This window comes from Mytilus galloprovincialis, chromosome 2 (genome assembly GCF_965363235.1).
Source record: "Mytilus galloprovincialis chromosome 2, xbMytGall1.hap1.1, whole genome shotgun sequence".
In the NCBI taxonomy this organism is placed as follows: Eukaryota; Metazoa; Mollusca; class Bivalvia; order Mytilida; family Mytilidae; genus Mytilus; species Mytilus galloprovincialis.
Window position 1 is genome coordinate 12,134,410 of NC_134839.1, and position 15,297 is coordinate 12,149,706.

General features: G+C 32.8%; 1 protein-coding gene across 1 annotated transcript; it reads right to left on the reverse strand.

The window, feature by feature from the left end:
* Window positions 1-266: 266 nt before the first annotated feature.
* On the reverse strand, window positions 267-14,968 carry LOC143062913 (putative alpha-ketoglutarate-dependent hypophosphite dioxygenase). Its single transcript, XM_076234739.1, has 9 exons — window positions 14,704-14,968; window positions 10,186-10,303; window positions 6,413-6,513; window positions 5,550-5,691; window positions 4,684-4,778; window positions 4,209-4,314; window positions 2,800-2,884; window positions 1,711-1,900; window positions 267-459 (listed from the first exon to the last, which is right to left on the reverse strand). Exons 1-9 carry the CDS (start codon window positions 14,845-14,847, stop codon window positions 337-339), a joined length of 1,104 nt encoding a protein of 367 aa, XP_076090854.1. The 5' UTR covers window positions 14,848-14,968; the 3' UTR covers window positions 267-336.
* Between the last annotated feature and the right edge of the window lie 329 nt (window positions 14,969-15,297).

A 15,297-nucleotide genomic window follows, 5' to 3' on the forward strand; every position in this document is an offset into this window, starting at 1 on the left:
CTACCACAGGAATAGATTACCTTAGCTGTTTTTGGCAAAACTTTGACCGGGCTTGATTTGGTGGTGTTACATCGTACAAAGTCTACCCGAATTAATTTTGTACAGAATTTATGCCATAGTTATATACCCAATATACTTTGTTTTTCTATTAATCGTATGCTTAAAAATTGGAAAAATGGAAATTTGAATTACAATTTGTACAAGGGAAACAAAAAAAAATGTGTCATTCAACAGAGATTTGATTAAATGAATAATGATCTGCAATATTCAACAGGAATTACATTGCTGTAATCCATCGTACAAGCGTCTGGTATCTTTTTTAGGAGTATTTATTTTTTATGCTTTTGTATCTAATTCCTTTTGTCTGTCAGTATGCATATTCATGTGAACCATTTCCCATTTTTTCATCCATGGTCCTGGCATTGTCAAATCAAATTCGCTTTCTTCTGCCGGTTCTACCTGTTAACAATTTTGATCTTTTATTAACAATTTAGATATACATGTATTACAAGTGATTCCACGTGGATGAAAATATTTGAAATTGAAATGGTGTAGTGGCTGCGGACATCTTGGTTTTCGAAATATTTAACTAAAATATACTTGAGTCAGAAAAGTAATTTTTTAAGTTAAAAGGACAAAGGAAAAACATTCATTTTCTCTCAAGGCTTTATAATCTGCGTCTTTTCATTAATTTATTGAACCAAATAGTTTTCTTTGCTTACTAATCAGTGGTTTTAAATCGAATTAATGGTCTACTTCCACATTTCAGTATTTAGGAAATTAAATATTATTCCAATTAAAACATCTTTCAGTTTAGCAGTGTCAGTTTATTGATCAACATCTTAAATTGATAGAAGTTTGAATAAACTCTTATCAAGGCAACCAATAATTGCCTGGTCACGGTACCAAGTTAGAAAAATAAACATTTATGTTAAAAAAAATACAAAGACCGTCATCTCAATTACATCGATCGTTCTAAATCTGCCACTTGACGTTAACATCTATCATTCAATAGATCGTTTTAGACTTAGAATTTTAAGACTTTTTACCATTATTTTTGACATTTTTACCTATTGTGTCTTTTTGTTTTGTTCACGCATCATTGTCAATATTATAAAATTTTATGCAACTGTCGTTCAAGTGAGAGGTTTACCGCTGTAAAACCAGGTTCAATCCACCATTTTCTACATTTGAAAATGCCTGTACCAAGTCAGGAATATGACAGTTCTTGTCCATTCGTTTTTTGATGTGTTTTGTCATTTGATTTTGCCATGTGATTATGGACTTTCCGATTGGATTTTCCTCGGGGTTCAGTATTTTTGTGATTTCACTTTTTTTTCCAAGACATTCTGTCTATTAGTATTGATTTTTGTCCCCGGGGTTCAGTATTTTTGTGATTTTACTTTTTTTTCAAGACATTCTGTCTACTAGTATTTATGTTTTTAAGTATTATCATTCAAATGGTGTATTGTCTATGACATGATATCTCACATTTAGGACGACCATATTTTGAAATATGACTTAAAAGTTTTTACTTATTACTTTCACTTTTCGAATTAATAGGCTCTTAGCGTTCCCATAAACGATTGACCCATTAAACAGCTTCACATGCAATGCAATTGTTAAGTACATGGTTAGGAGACAGAATACTGTATCAAAGAAATTGTCAAGAAAGAACGAAGTTATCCTTGTTTCAGATAGTTTACTCACATCCATAGCTTTACGTTGTTCCTGATGTCGATCAACGTTATTAAATTTCTCCCAATCAATTTCAAGATTAGGATCCTTTGACGACCGCATCAAAACTCCATCTTTCAAATTGTAGAATCCAAATGGTTCTGTCGGTCTCTGCCATCGTAGATCCAAACTCCATCGTATGTCTTTTGAAACATTTGGCAAACTATAATGGCATTATATTTCTAAACTCTTACTTTATGCTAAACTAAATACATACAGTATGATCGGCATGTATTTTTGACCTTAACCATACTTTAAAGCATGAAGCAAACTCACTCATTTTCCCCTTTTAATAAGGATATAATTACTTAATTAGTTCAAGGTTATGTTAAATAAGAAGACTTGTTTAAGTTATCTTGCACTCATGTAATAATTTCTGGACTTCAAATTAATATATGGAAGGATTATTTAAGATTTCAGAATGATAAGGTATACACCGATATTCTGTTTAAAAAGATGTACTTCAAGCATGCAGATTTAACAACATCGTGAAATCATGATAATTTTCAACTATACACATTTTGGTTCTTTTTATAATTAGGATTAAACGCATGTTTTCTCTCTCTCTCCATATTCCCATAACAAAACAGGCCGTTGTTAGTCTTGTAATTTTATGTTTTTTTTTAAATTTTAGTTCATTTATATATTTTGGAGTTTTCACTGATCTAGTACACAATTTGTGTAACTGCTGGCTGAAGCCCGCCTCCAGGTGCGTGATTTTCTGCGTTGAAGATCAATAGGTTGCCTTAGGCTATTTTCTGCCATTTGGTCGGGTTGTGGTCTCTTTGACATATTTCCAGTTTCCCTTCACAATTTTATTTGACTACCATGTTTTATTTGGTTGTTGTCCAACAGAGTTTACACCACCTTAACTTTCTTCGACAATAGTATGCAAATATAATATATTTCTATTCTGCAGCAGTCTAAGTCTATGCTTAGAAGCCCTACACATAGCAGTTATGGTGTTGAAGGCCTTTATTTGGTTTAATTTTTAAATTGTGACTTGGATGGAGGAGTTGTCCCATTCGCACTGATACCACATCTTATATCTAATCAGCATACCTTCTGTGGGGAATAACATTGTTGAAGAGTACCATACCACCATAAGGCACAGGACAAACATCCAGGTCTTTGTTTATATCAATTTCTGTAAATAAAAATACTAATTGTGTATACGTCTAAATCAATTTCAGGTTGGGTTTATTATAATTAACAAAATTCTGCCCTTCATGTGCGATGTGATCAAGATATTTTGTTTTGTAAGTGTTCATTTCGTCTTTTCATATTTTTCTTTGAATTTTATAAAACATAAAATACATATGTGATACAATTCTATTTAGACCACTACCAGTGGCACTTATATATACAAGATAAAGGTAAAGCAGTTATCCGTTTATTAAAGCAGTCTGGGCGAACATGTATGAGACAATCTTCTAAAATGTCAAGAAAAACAATTTACCAAATAAGCTTTTCCTTTTAATTTATCCCTGTCATAGTATCCATCTTGACACTGAGCTGTTGTATATGCCTTTAACGACTTAATAGCTTCATCTTTAGAAAAGCTCTTCGATATCAATCGTTAACAATTAAATGTGTCTTTAAATAGACATATGCACGGTAGTACGGTACCCGATAAATTATTGATGGCAAACAAGATTGTATAAACTTAGCATTAACATAAACAAACTGGTCATTACATTAGGATTCTTGAGAAATTTATCGAAGAAAGAAAGCTTTACATAGTCAAATGACAAATAATAAGTAGTCAAATGACAAATAATAAGTAGAAAAATGAAACAAACTATATATATCGGGAATAAGAAATGTCCAAAGCAGACATCAAACGTAATAAAATTGCCAGTGAAAATGGAAATGGGGAATGTGTCAAAGAGACAACAACCTGAACAAAGAGCAGATAACAGTAATACAAATATTTGCAATATATATAGCAATTTTCTCGCGAAAAATCACTTATAATAAATGGTTATTATAATGAAGCAATGTGGGATTTGTTTGCACAGAATTGTCAAAAGTGGCGCTCGGAAGACGGTACACCATTTGCATGATATAAATACAATGTTAATTGTATAAGATCGATTAATTGATTGATGTTACTAAATGCTATTTAGTGGCAAATATCTTAGGACAAATGAATAAAATACATTAAATACGAAGGTTCTACAATTAATAGGACTTGGGTGGAAAGGATGGAATTATTGGTAATAAATGACAAAGTATTAATATTCCAAACAAGTTTAGTGAGGAAGACTAAACTTCAAAAATCAACCCCTTATGACTATACAATACAGCCAGCATGTAAAGAGTAGACAGACACTGTTAGCATAAAGCAATATATACTGTTATTGTTTTTTCTGTGCTTACACCCTTGTTTACTTTATATGTATTTCACATGACAATTAGACAAGCCTTTGACGTACATTTGTGCATACCTCTTTAATTAGATTTATTACCTAGTTTATTTTTCATCTCCTCCTCCTCTAACATAACATACCATGTTCCTCCCCAACAACATTGATGTTGACCTATTTTGCCAGTTTTGTGACCTCTTGATGCAATCTGTAAACATTCATAAAAGGGCCAACTTTCATAAACTCGTGACCATATAGAGCTTGAAATATTTAATAGACATCTATTTATTGGTGAAGACTATATATTGCCCTCATTGACGTATACGTCTCCCTTTTATTTGAATTCTTAACTTTTGGGTTCAGCTAAATTGGAGAAGTTCCAATTTTAACTGATTAAAATGCTTGTTAATTTCAAAAGAGTCAAATAAAAGAGAAATGGCCATACATTTCAACAAATGTATACAAATAATGAAATGTCTCAGTTCAAATAATTTTATCTCCGGGAAATAAACTTTGAATAAATTGAACTTTTTTTAAAGATCCTATTATCTTTATAATGAACGAAAACTGACTTTACCTGCAAGCATCCATTTTTTTCATTTGCATCTATTAATGGAATCCATGCTGTTGGCTGCATAACTTTGTACGAATCGTTGTCGAGGTATCCTGCATCTTCAATATAGAATAATTACATTAGATTTATGTTTCATTATAATACGTTATTCTGATTGGCTACAATGCAATCTCGCGTTTTTCCTTAATCAACTTCATTACACATTACAATTTATCAATTATGATGACACGAGGTCCCACAATAAAGTGCACAGGTAAATTAAATAAAAACTTGATAAAAATCGTGTTTTCATGATCCTAGCTAAAAAATGTAACTTCATAGAGTTGTAAAAGCGTTGACCGTGCGTACATGTTTTACAAAATGTCCTTCGGTCAACGCTTTTACACCCAATGAAGTTACAAAAAGATGCATTCAATTCTTAAATAATACAATATTTCTACTATCAATCTGTAAATTTGCGCTTTTTAGCTATACTGAGAAGAGTACCATTGTAGATCATTTTTTTATAATTACTTGGATTTTTATCTTCTTTTAGTTTAGTCAGATTTTTGTTATTTTTGTTTGTGGTGTTCAATTACGATTGTTGAAAAAACATTTTTTATTAGAAATGAAATTTATTATTTAGTTCACACAGGACCCAATGTGAACACGCATGACAAAGTGAATGGAACAGATTAGTTGTACAGCTACATTTATCACACATGATATATACAAATGCAAATATACATTATGACATTACTAGTATAGGCATGTACAAATGTATCAAACTTTTCCAACACATTAACATTTAATTCAGACAATCAATCATTCTTCGTGCATGTTCAAAGAAAACATATAATGGCATGTTAGTTTGAATAAACCATAAATACCTTGGTGCCATGGAACTATAGTGGCTTCATTTTTAGGTACTTTGGACCGTAGGTTCCACACTGGATGGCCTACAATATCTGGACCAATTAGTTGTTCTACTACATTTAGTAAACGTTCGTTTGACCATAGCTGTTGAAATGCCTACAATTCAATTTAAAGCATTATATTTCATTCGAACAAAATATTAATAAATGCAAATATTAATTGTAACAGTTGCCGCTGATCATCATAGGCGCTCCTTTTTCTTATATTTTTTTGGTGTTTAAGATTCTTTATGGAAAATATTTTATATTTAATCTTTTTTTTTTAACTTGCTCTTACTCTTACCCATACAATCATTGCTTACTATGACCGTAGTTTATACGTGCAGTTTTTCTACTCGTATTTTCCACACAAAAAAAATCTTTAAAAACCGTCATCGTACATTGAAAACGATAACATGGATTTATGATCCAAACTCCTTTAGTTTTAATATATTTATTTATAATGGATTGGGAAACAATTTATTACAACTTTAATACACCAATCCCTTTCCGCTCTTTGAGTGCTACATTGTAGCGGCATTATACTGCTCTTTTTCGAAATATACAAGGGTGTCTTTTACGTGCAAGAGATATTGCTCTCTCTTAACACGGTTCAGCCATTTATCGTCCCCTTCGGACGGACTATCATAAATCTTCAAAACCATAGTCGAATATGTGGGTATCAAGGGAGAGCCGAAAATTCAATCCCTGAAATTTACTCCCCGTAACGGGGATCGAACTTGGGACCTTTGTGTTAGTAGTCCGATGCACTAACTACTACACCTTTGACTATGATGTTATTCTAATTCATACTATAGAAGTTATTCCCCTTATTGTACCTTTGGCATATAACCTTGTTTCAGTATTAGAACTGTTGACCCTGGAAATTCCGCCTCCAACTTTGTCAATCTTTCATAAAATCCATAGTCTTTAAATAAGCCTAAAATCATATTCACATCTACTTTTACAAAGTTGAATAAAATTCTATATAAAAAGATAGCATGTTGAAATGAATTGTAGTCCGCAACTAAAAAGATATCTTTTAAGTCTCACTTTTGAATGTGTTGATTTATTATCAATTGAAATATAATTTTTTTTTGTTCAATATATATTGTTTTTATTCATTGTCACAATCAGTAAAATTGAGAATGGAAATGGGGAATATGCCAAAGAGACAACAACCCGACCATAGAAAAAAACAACAGCAGAAGGTCACCAACAAGTCTTCAATGTAGCGAGAAATTCCCGCACCCGGAGGCGTCCTTCATTACATCCAGATGTTAAAAAACAGCTCAAAAACAGCTCAAAAACATTAGAACCCAATTCGGTCCTACAAAATTCTACGAGAAACCAACAAAGGAAAACAAACTGCTGGACCTTGTATTTACAACAATCTTGTCACTAATGAAAACATCAACAAACATACCAGGTATTTCTGATCATGAAATCATCATAACTGATACAGACATCAAACCTTACTACAAGAAATCTATTATACCTCGGAAAAAGTCTACAACTGAGAAAGAGCAAACTAGGAAGAAGTGAATAAAGATATAGATTCAAAAATAAAATATACCATCCAAATCAACCAAAATGTCAACGAATATATAAAAAAGAAGATGTGGTATGATTGCCAATGAGACAACTGTCCACAAGAGACCAACATGACACAGACATTAACAACTATAGGTCACCGTAAGCATAGTTGATATTTAAGAAACACCTGTATTCGCCAGCCAAGACTGTGACAAAAACATACCACCATAAATAGTCAAGTGCAACAATAGACTGCCATGGATAACCCACAAAATCAAGAAAATTCTAAAGAATAACCAAAACCTGTATAACCAAGCCAAAAGATAAAAATCATGGGCAAATTACCTCCATTATAACAACAAAAAACTAAAAAAAAACATGCATAAGAGAAATCAGGAAAGTATAGATCATAATTACATTAACAACGTCATCATTGAAGGAATGAATAAAAAAAAACACAAAACCGTTTTTGAAATACGTTAAATAAAGGAAGCAGGATTAAATAGGGTTTGCACCACTAAAGAATCAAGGACAGGAGCAATTTGAATTTGTCTTCACAATAGAAAGAACAACACAAACATCAGGTTAAAAGACTCCTTACATCAAATTCCATCAGAACAGAAGGTTGAAAAAAGCTTTTACAAAATATCAACCGATCCAAAGCATCTGGTCCAGGCAATGTACCGATTAGAGTATTGAAACATTGCGCCGAACAGCTGGCACCGATAACTTCATCAATATTCCAGCTATACTTAGACAGTGGTACTCTACAAGAGGTGTGGAAAAATGCCAACATCTCTAGCATCTTCAAGGAGGGGCAGACATTCGGCAGAAAATTATAGGCCTGTCTCACACGTTGGCGACGTTGGCGAACAGTAATGAGTTCGTAAATGTTGGCGACGTTGGCGAACAGTAATGAGTTCGTAAATGTTGGCGACGTTGGCGAACAGTAATGAGTTCGTAAATGTTGGCGACGTTGGCGACGTTGGTGGATATTAATAATTTCGTAAATGTTGGCGATGTTGGCGACGTTGGTGGATATTAATAATTTCGTAAATGTTGGCGACGTTGGCGAAGATTTACACAATCCTGTACCAGAATGTAGTGACAGGCTACGATTCTGGATTTTTCAAAGGTATTCGACATTGTGCCTCATGATTGGCTCCTGCACAGAATAAATTAATATTGAATTAAAGGAAATACCAACAAATGGCTAACTTTATTACTAATTGAAAGAAATGTGAAATACAACTGGAGGAAAAACACTCGACTAATGCTTCAGTTGAATCCGGAGTCCCCTATGAACGGTACTAGGAACCATCCTCCTTTTGTGTCACATAAGTGATCTACCAGATGTAGTAAAATCATCAGTCCGACTATTTCCAGACGACTGTTTGCTGTACAGGGAAATCAAAAACCAAAATGACCACAACAAACAACAAGAGGACCTCAAATCACTAGAAAAATGGGCTGACGACTAGGGTATGTGCTTCAACGTAAAAAAATGCTATATGCTAAGTTTAAAAAGTAAAAGTCAGCTATTCTACAACATCAACAACCACACGCTAGAGCAAGTGCAATCCAACCCATATATTGGTTTACAAGTACAGGAAAACCTAAAATGGAAGAAACAGATAACAAATACATGCAACAAAACCAGTTGCACGCTAGGTTTCTTTAGAAGAACCCTACAACACTTCCCTAGTGAAAGCCGTAAAACAGCATATCTGGCACTTATAAGATCAATTATGGACCCAAATACGCAAAAAGACATCGATAGATTGGAATCCATACAATAGAGAGGGGCTAGATTTATCACTATAAGGACTCTAACTTCAGCTTCCGTCACTACAATTATAAGACCATTGATTGCTTTTTTTTCAAAGTGATCGAGGGAAATATACCAGCGCTCCCCCCGGACGACCTTATTAAATTCCACAGACCAAAAAGACAAATTAGAGCAACAACCTTTAACAACTGTATCGTCAAAAACATTATAGACCAACAAGTCCGTAACGACAAACAAGCGGTCACAGTTCCAAACAGTAAGACTGACCAGTTCAAAAACTCTGTTTTTGTGTGCACTGCAGTAGATTGAAACAATCTGGAGGTCCGACTCAGTAGTGTGCGTCACTACAACCGAGGCGTTTAAATCCGCACTCCTCAGCGAGCGCGACTACTTCATGCGCAGACAAACTCGTCACACAATGGACGAAAGGAATCTGTGACATACCCATCCATTTACAGCAGTGGAAATACAGATACATGGCAATACAGTGTTATTGCTTTGCACTATCATTACTTTTGTAATTATCCCTTGATTTTAAATAGTATAGATGATTTTGCTTAAAATAGTAAAATTAAAAAAAATGTGAACTTGATATACGACCACAACATATGAAAATAGGATTTAGTATCAATGCCAATGAGAACGATATTAACAACTATAGGTGGGGCCGAATGGGTATCAACAATGAGATGTAAACTATGCTATAAAAGGCATCCGCCATCATGTAGGATGACAACATGTGAAGAAAAAATCAACGTGACTACTTATGCTTAAAACAAATATGACAGACAGGAAACAAATGAAAACTGCGAACTTGGTACAGGCACATACTGAATGTAAAGGGTTGTTTGTGCTCAACACCCTTCCCCAATAACATGGAAAAGTAATGAATCAGCACGTGAACGTTTGTTGCATTTATACAAAGATACAAGGACATATTTAGTATAGCATACAAAAATGAAGATACTGACAGAGAAAATATACTTTGTTAAAATTCACTAACTAAAACGTTTTAGACGTCTAATATTCCTTATTATAATTTAGCGAATATTTTCTTAAAATTAGCCAAGTGCCTGGTCAAATAGAACAGTCTTCATTCTAAAGTAATCTAAATGTCATAAATCGAATTCTGATACTCTGTCTAAGGTAATTATTACAGTTTCTAACTAGAACCTTTATATTCCAAAGTTTGAAAAATAACTATAAATATTAACATAAAAATAAATGGGTGAAAAAAAGAAAACGTTATGCAGTCACGTGACTCAGTAACCATTCCCTCTTACTGACCTTTTATTTTACCAGCCGTGTACAGTTTTTGTGCCACTTCGTCCACCAGTTTTTCTATGTCACGTTTACAGGGCTCAAGTTCCTCTGGTTTAAAGAAATCCTCTACAATGACGTAACCCTTTAGAAAAGAATAAATTGATGGTTATACCATTCACATATACTGAAACAAGCAAGCTATTGACTAATTGCAAAAAAAAACAAATCATCAGTCGAAAGAGGATTTAAGTCCAGAATGATGTGATATAATATAGTATTTAATAACACAAATCTAATTTGTTTCCAAAGAAATATTGTTTAATGAGTATTAAATCTAAATTTTGAGTTCACAGACATCCGTGTACTTTTAATAAAAAAAATATACCCTGGGTGGTTTAGGAATGTTAAAATGAAAGTATAGCTGTTTATACTTTTAAAATGTTCGTATTAATTGCAACATTGAAGCATGTATATGTTTAATTGTACTTTAACATACAAAAAGAGGACATAAAGAAAATAGGACAACCAAAACACCATAAGTCGACCATAACCAAACGAATAACGACGAAAATATAAAAAAATAATATCACAAAAACACAGAGAAATAAAGATTTAGCATCACGAAACCAAATCTATGCTACGGTGAAGACAATATGTTTTCAGTTTGTTTTAAAGGTCTTTTAACAGAGAAATATGGATTAAACAACGGATCTCTGAGATAGTTATGCCCCTATACATGCGCATACGTTATTTTCGATTTAATCGTACTAGATTAAACGGATCTCTGCGTTTACATTTAAAGTAAGATCGGTTTACTTTAGATCGATTCAAACTAAACTACCTCTTTTGGTGTTTTAGTTTAAACCGATTGAAGATCGATTCAAAGCGTCCACATTAGACCTTAAACCGATCTAAAGTGAACCGGTCTAGTTTAAATCGATTAAAATGTCCTAGTGTGAACAGGGTCTTTGTCGCTTCGCTCGTATAAGCAGTGCTAGCTAGATCAAACAGTTACAACAATCGTGTTACCGATGCTTGCCCCGAATGTGGGAGGTCGTAGATTTTATGAACGACAGGTCCAATCTTAAATCTTGAAAATTGGTAATTTTGCTTTCCCGCTAAGCACGAAAAGCTGAAAAGCTCGGATCAGAAAATATGTTCGAGTATAGGGACAAGTTTCCCAGCGGACTAGTACCTTGTTATCTTACCCTTTAAAATTCCGTTCTCGTATAAAGCTGGGTTCATATTACATAAGCATGTCATCGTCCTTATATACATGTAACATTTGCCACTGGAGGTTATATTAACATCATCATATAAAATTTTGTTCTTGTTGTGTTGTTCTCGCTCATGTTTACGCCACATCTTTATCGAACCTAATTAGTCTGATTTAATATGGAATTGTTTTGTCAAGAAACTAAGATCTTTTTTTATTCTCAAATTATACGTTTCCAAAGAAGTTGTTTGCCAAAAATAACTGTTTTGGATCTTTGTAAATGCACTTTTCTTTATATTGTCCCTTCAATCTTAAAATAGGATTTTTTTCACTAAGTTTATACCTACATGAGCTATTTGGTCTGAACAAAGAATTAAAAAAAGTACTGAATTGTAAATTGTAATTTTCAAAATCCTAAATGTTTAAACGACCTTACAAAAATTTCAAATAGCATGTACCATTTGTGTAAGTCTGAAACATTAAATCAGAAAGCTATAAAATGGAAAAGACTTGCGTGTGTGTTAAATATTTTGCAATGTACATTAACGAATTGAGTTTCATATGTAAAAACGTCATATAAAACTAAACAGAGTCGGGTCGGATTAACATATCATTCTAGAGTACATCATTGCGACATGTGTCCCACTAAATTATCTTAAACAGAAAACAATGCAAAAGGACGCATTTTATTTTTACTAAATAGGAAAAAGTTAACAAGAAGGCAAATCATTCATTCAACACGACCACAACCCATTTCTCGGACATGTTTGTATCTCTTTTTTCCTTATTTCCTTCAACATTGTTCAAATCTAGCATGAAATATTTGTTGTGATATAGATGAGTCATGGACATGTTTAATTTCTACTTTCTTTTTGGCTAATTATTATATATTTAATTGATCCAACTTTTTGTGTACTATACATATGTGGATATCTATTTTTTAAGGTCTTTCCTCTACGCGAGGAAAGACCTTATTGTTTTTCTAATGTTTTTTTTTCTTTTTTTTCTTCCAGCATTTTTTTGGCACGCCCTCCTACCGCTTCTATTGGAGTTATCAATACCAAAATTGAACCATCGTTAGACCTCAACATGAACTTTTACCAGATGAACTTTTGTAGGATTTCACCATCCCCTTTAGAAGTAATCTCCCTTTTATTGATTTTTTTCAACATGGTCCCCCCAAAATATGTTATAAGATATCATGACTTTATTTGGACAATATGTAGATCTCATCATGGTGTATTACCATATGAGGCTGCATTAGATTTCATCATCCCCTTTGAGAGTTATATCCCCTTGAAGCAATTTCTTTTATTTGCATTTTTCTCAAAAAGTATTACAGATAGAATTGAAATGAAAATGACAGCATGTATTTGAACAGATGGCAATGTTTATAAACATAAACAATTAATTTGTTACTAACCCTTATAAGGAGTTATTTCCCTTTAAAAATTAAAAATAATTTTTCAAAAATTATATTTCGAGAACCGGAAGTCATAGAGACTTGGAACCTTCACCAATAATCTTAAATTCATATGACGTTTAATATGCACCAAAAGTCAAAGGTCACCAAGTGCAAAAAAAAATTGCGCTGCAATTTCAAGCTTACATATTAGGAAAACGATAAGACTTTGCTGGATACATACAGCGTATAAAATGTTTTTCTCGACGAGCTCTACATTTTATACAATAAGCCCAAAAATGTCCGACCGTCTTTTCAAAAGTTACAACGGGATGATTCTTAAAAGTATAGTATTGTGAGTATATTTTTTTAAAGGTAACAGATATCAACCTACTATAAACTGCAAAGATGATCAGTAATTCAAGACCTTCAATTTGAGGTCAATGTCAGGTCATGACGAAATTTCACCTTGACCTTCACAGTATACTATGACCTTGACCTTGTGATATTTGAAAGGTCAAGTGGTCCTGAGTTGAATGGTGCTAGTCCCATGTCTCTACAACTTCCGGTTCTTAAGTTTGGTATTGCATCATATATTTGATGATTAATTGTGACCTTGGTGAACTTTGAAATTGTCCCAATTCTTTTTCTATAATGTTGTCCTTTAACTGTAGATCATTTATCATTTAACAGATTTGAGATACCTATTGTTGCTGTAGAGATAATGCAGTTTGAAGTTTTGCGAGCGGAGGCATGTATTTCTGAATCAACAAGAGCGTACCTCTTGAAATGTTTTAGAAATTGAAGAGGTTAACATAGTTCTATGTTTGACCAAATACCAAAAACATTCCATGGAAAAAAACGCCAAAAATTCAATTTGAAATTTTCAAGTTTTGCATTGACTTTGTAAGTTTCATAACTTCTATTTATATAGTTGATATTGCATCATTTTTTGCACTTTATCAAATGGGGTCATCTGATATATCAAATTGAAGGTCTAAATAAACTCTACTTAAAAATGAAAATTTTAAACCCACTTTTCATCCCAGGAGGACGGGTGGGGTCATTTAGTGCAAACATTCAAATTTCTCAGATGGTAAGGTTGTCGCATATCAAATGAAAGAACACAAAGCGTACATTTCAAATTTAAAATTGACGTCTTCCAAAAATGGGTTGGAAGGGGTCATTGAGTGCAAAAAAAAAATTTCTTTTAAGATAGGGTTGTTGTATATTAAATGAAAGGTCATGATGTGTACATTGGAAATATCAAATCCAGACCTCCAAAAATTAGTTGGATAGTGTTATTAAGTGCAAAAATGAAACTTTCTAGAACATAGAGTTGTTGCATATCAAATGAAAGCTCATCTAGTCTATGTTATTTATATCATAATTCCGATCTCAAAAATGTAGGCGGATGAGGTCATTAAGTGTTAAAAGTGGAAATTTTCAGAAGGTATGCTTGTCGTATATCAAACGAAAGGTCGTACAAGGTACATTACGAAAACATCACTTTTACAGGAAAGACCTTTCAATTGTTTTACAAACAATTGAGATACTAGTTTTTTTTTTTTTTTCTTTTTGGGCTGCTTGTTTGTTATCTATATCAACCACACTTGTAATAAAATGCATTAGTATTAAAAAAAAACCAACATACTATAGATTCTTTATCTACGTATTCTTTAAGAACTTAAATAGTTCTCGTTTAACTTTTTTTTTTATCTCATTGTTTGTATTGTATTATGAAAAAAAATTATTGATGTTGTAATGTTTATGCCCTTTGGGGCCCATAATTGGAAATAAAAATATCTTATCTTATACGAATAGTATAAATAGAATTATTTGTCCTACAATTTAACCCTACTATGATTATCAACTGAATATAAGTTATAAACATACTTATACAATAATTGATATTGTGACTTACCTTTTCAAAATACTGTTTGATCATTGATTCCGGTAATTGACCTGGTTTCTTTACCGACGGTTGTTGTGGCATTGCCTCTGTGTTAAAGCATTCTGGATGGGCCTCATCTGTATAGCCGGGATACATTTCTGGTTTTACGTCCATTTTGAAGTAATATGAGGCTTTGGAGTGTGACGGGAAATTAAAACAACAGGTCGATATCAACAATTAAACAAATATTAGATTGATAGATACTTATGTAAATGAAAGATACAAATTTGAGAAGTTGGACAATTCACAGCGCTATTGAATAAAAACCAATATTAAAATATGTGCAAAACACAGAAAAATACACAATTACGGTTCAATGCATAAATGCGTTATAAAGAATCATTGGGGTCAAGGGCATACAATACAGTTTTGATCCCGTATTTACAGTTTGATGAAAATTTCGATAGGCTATTTTTGCCTGATTAAATCAAATATGTAATATACTTTCATGTCCTACTTTTTGAGTTAAATGAGGTCGAAATTTTGTATATTTGCTCAAAACTCGGATTTGAGGCCGTATTTTCCATTTCGAAAGAAAGCCATAAATTTTTTGTTTTAAAAGAT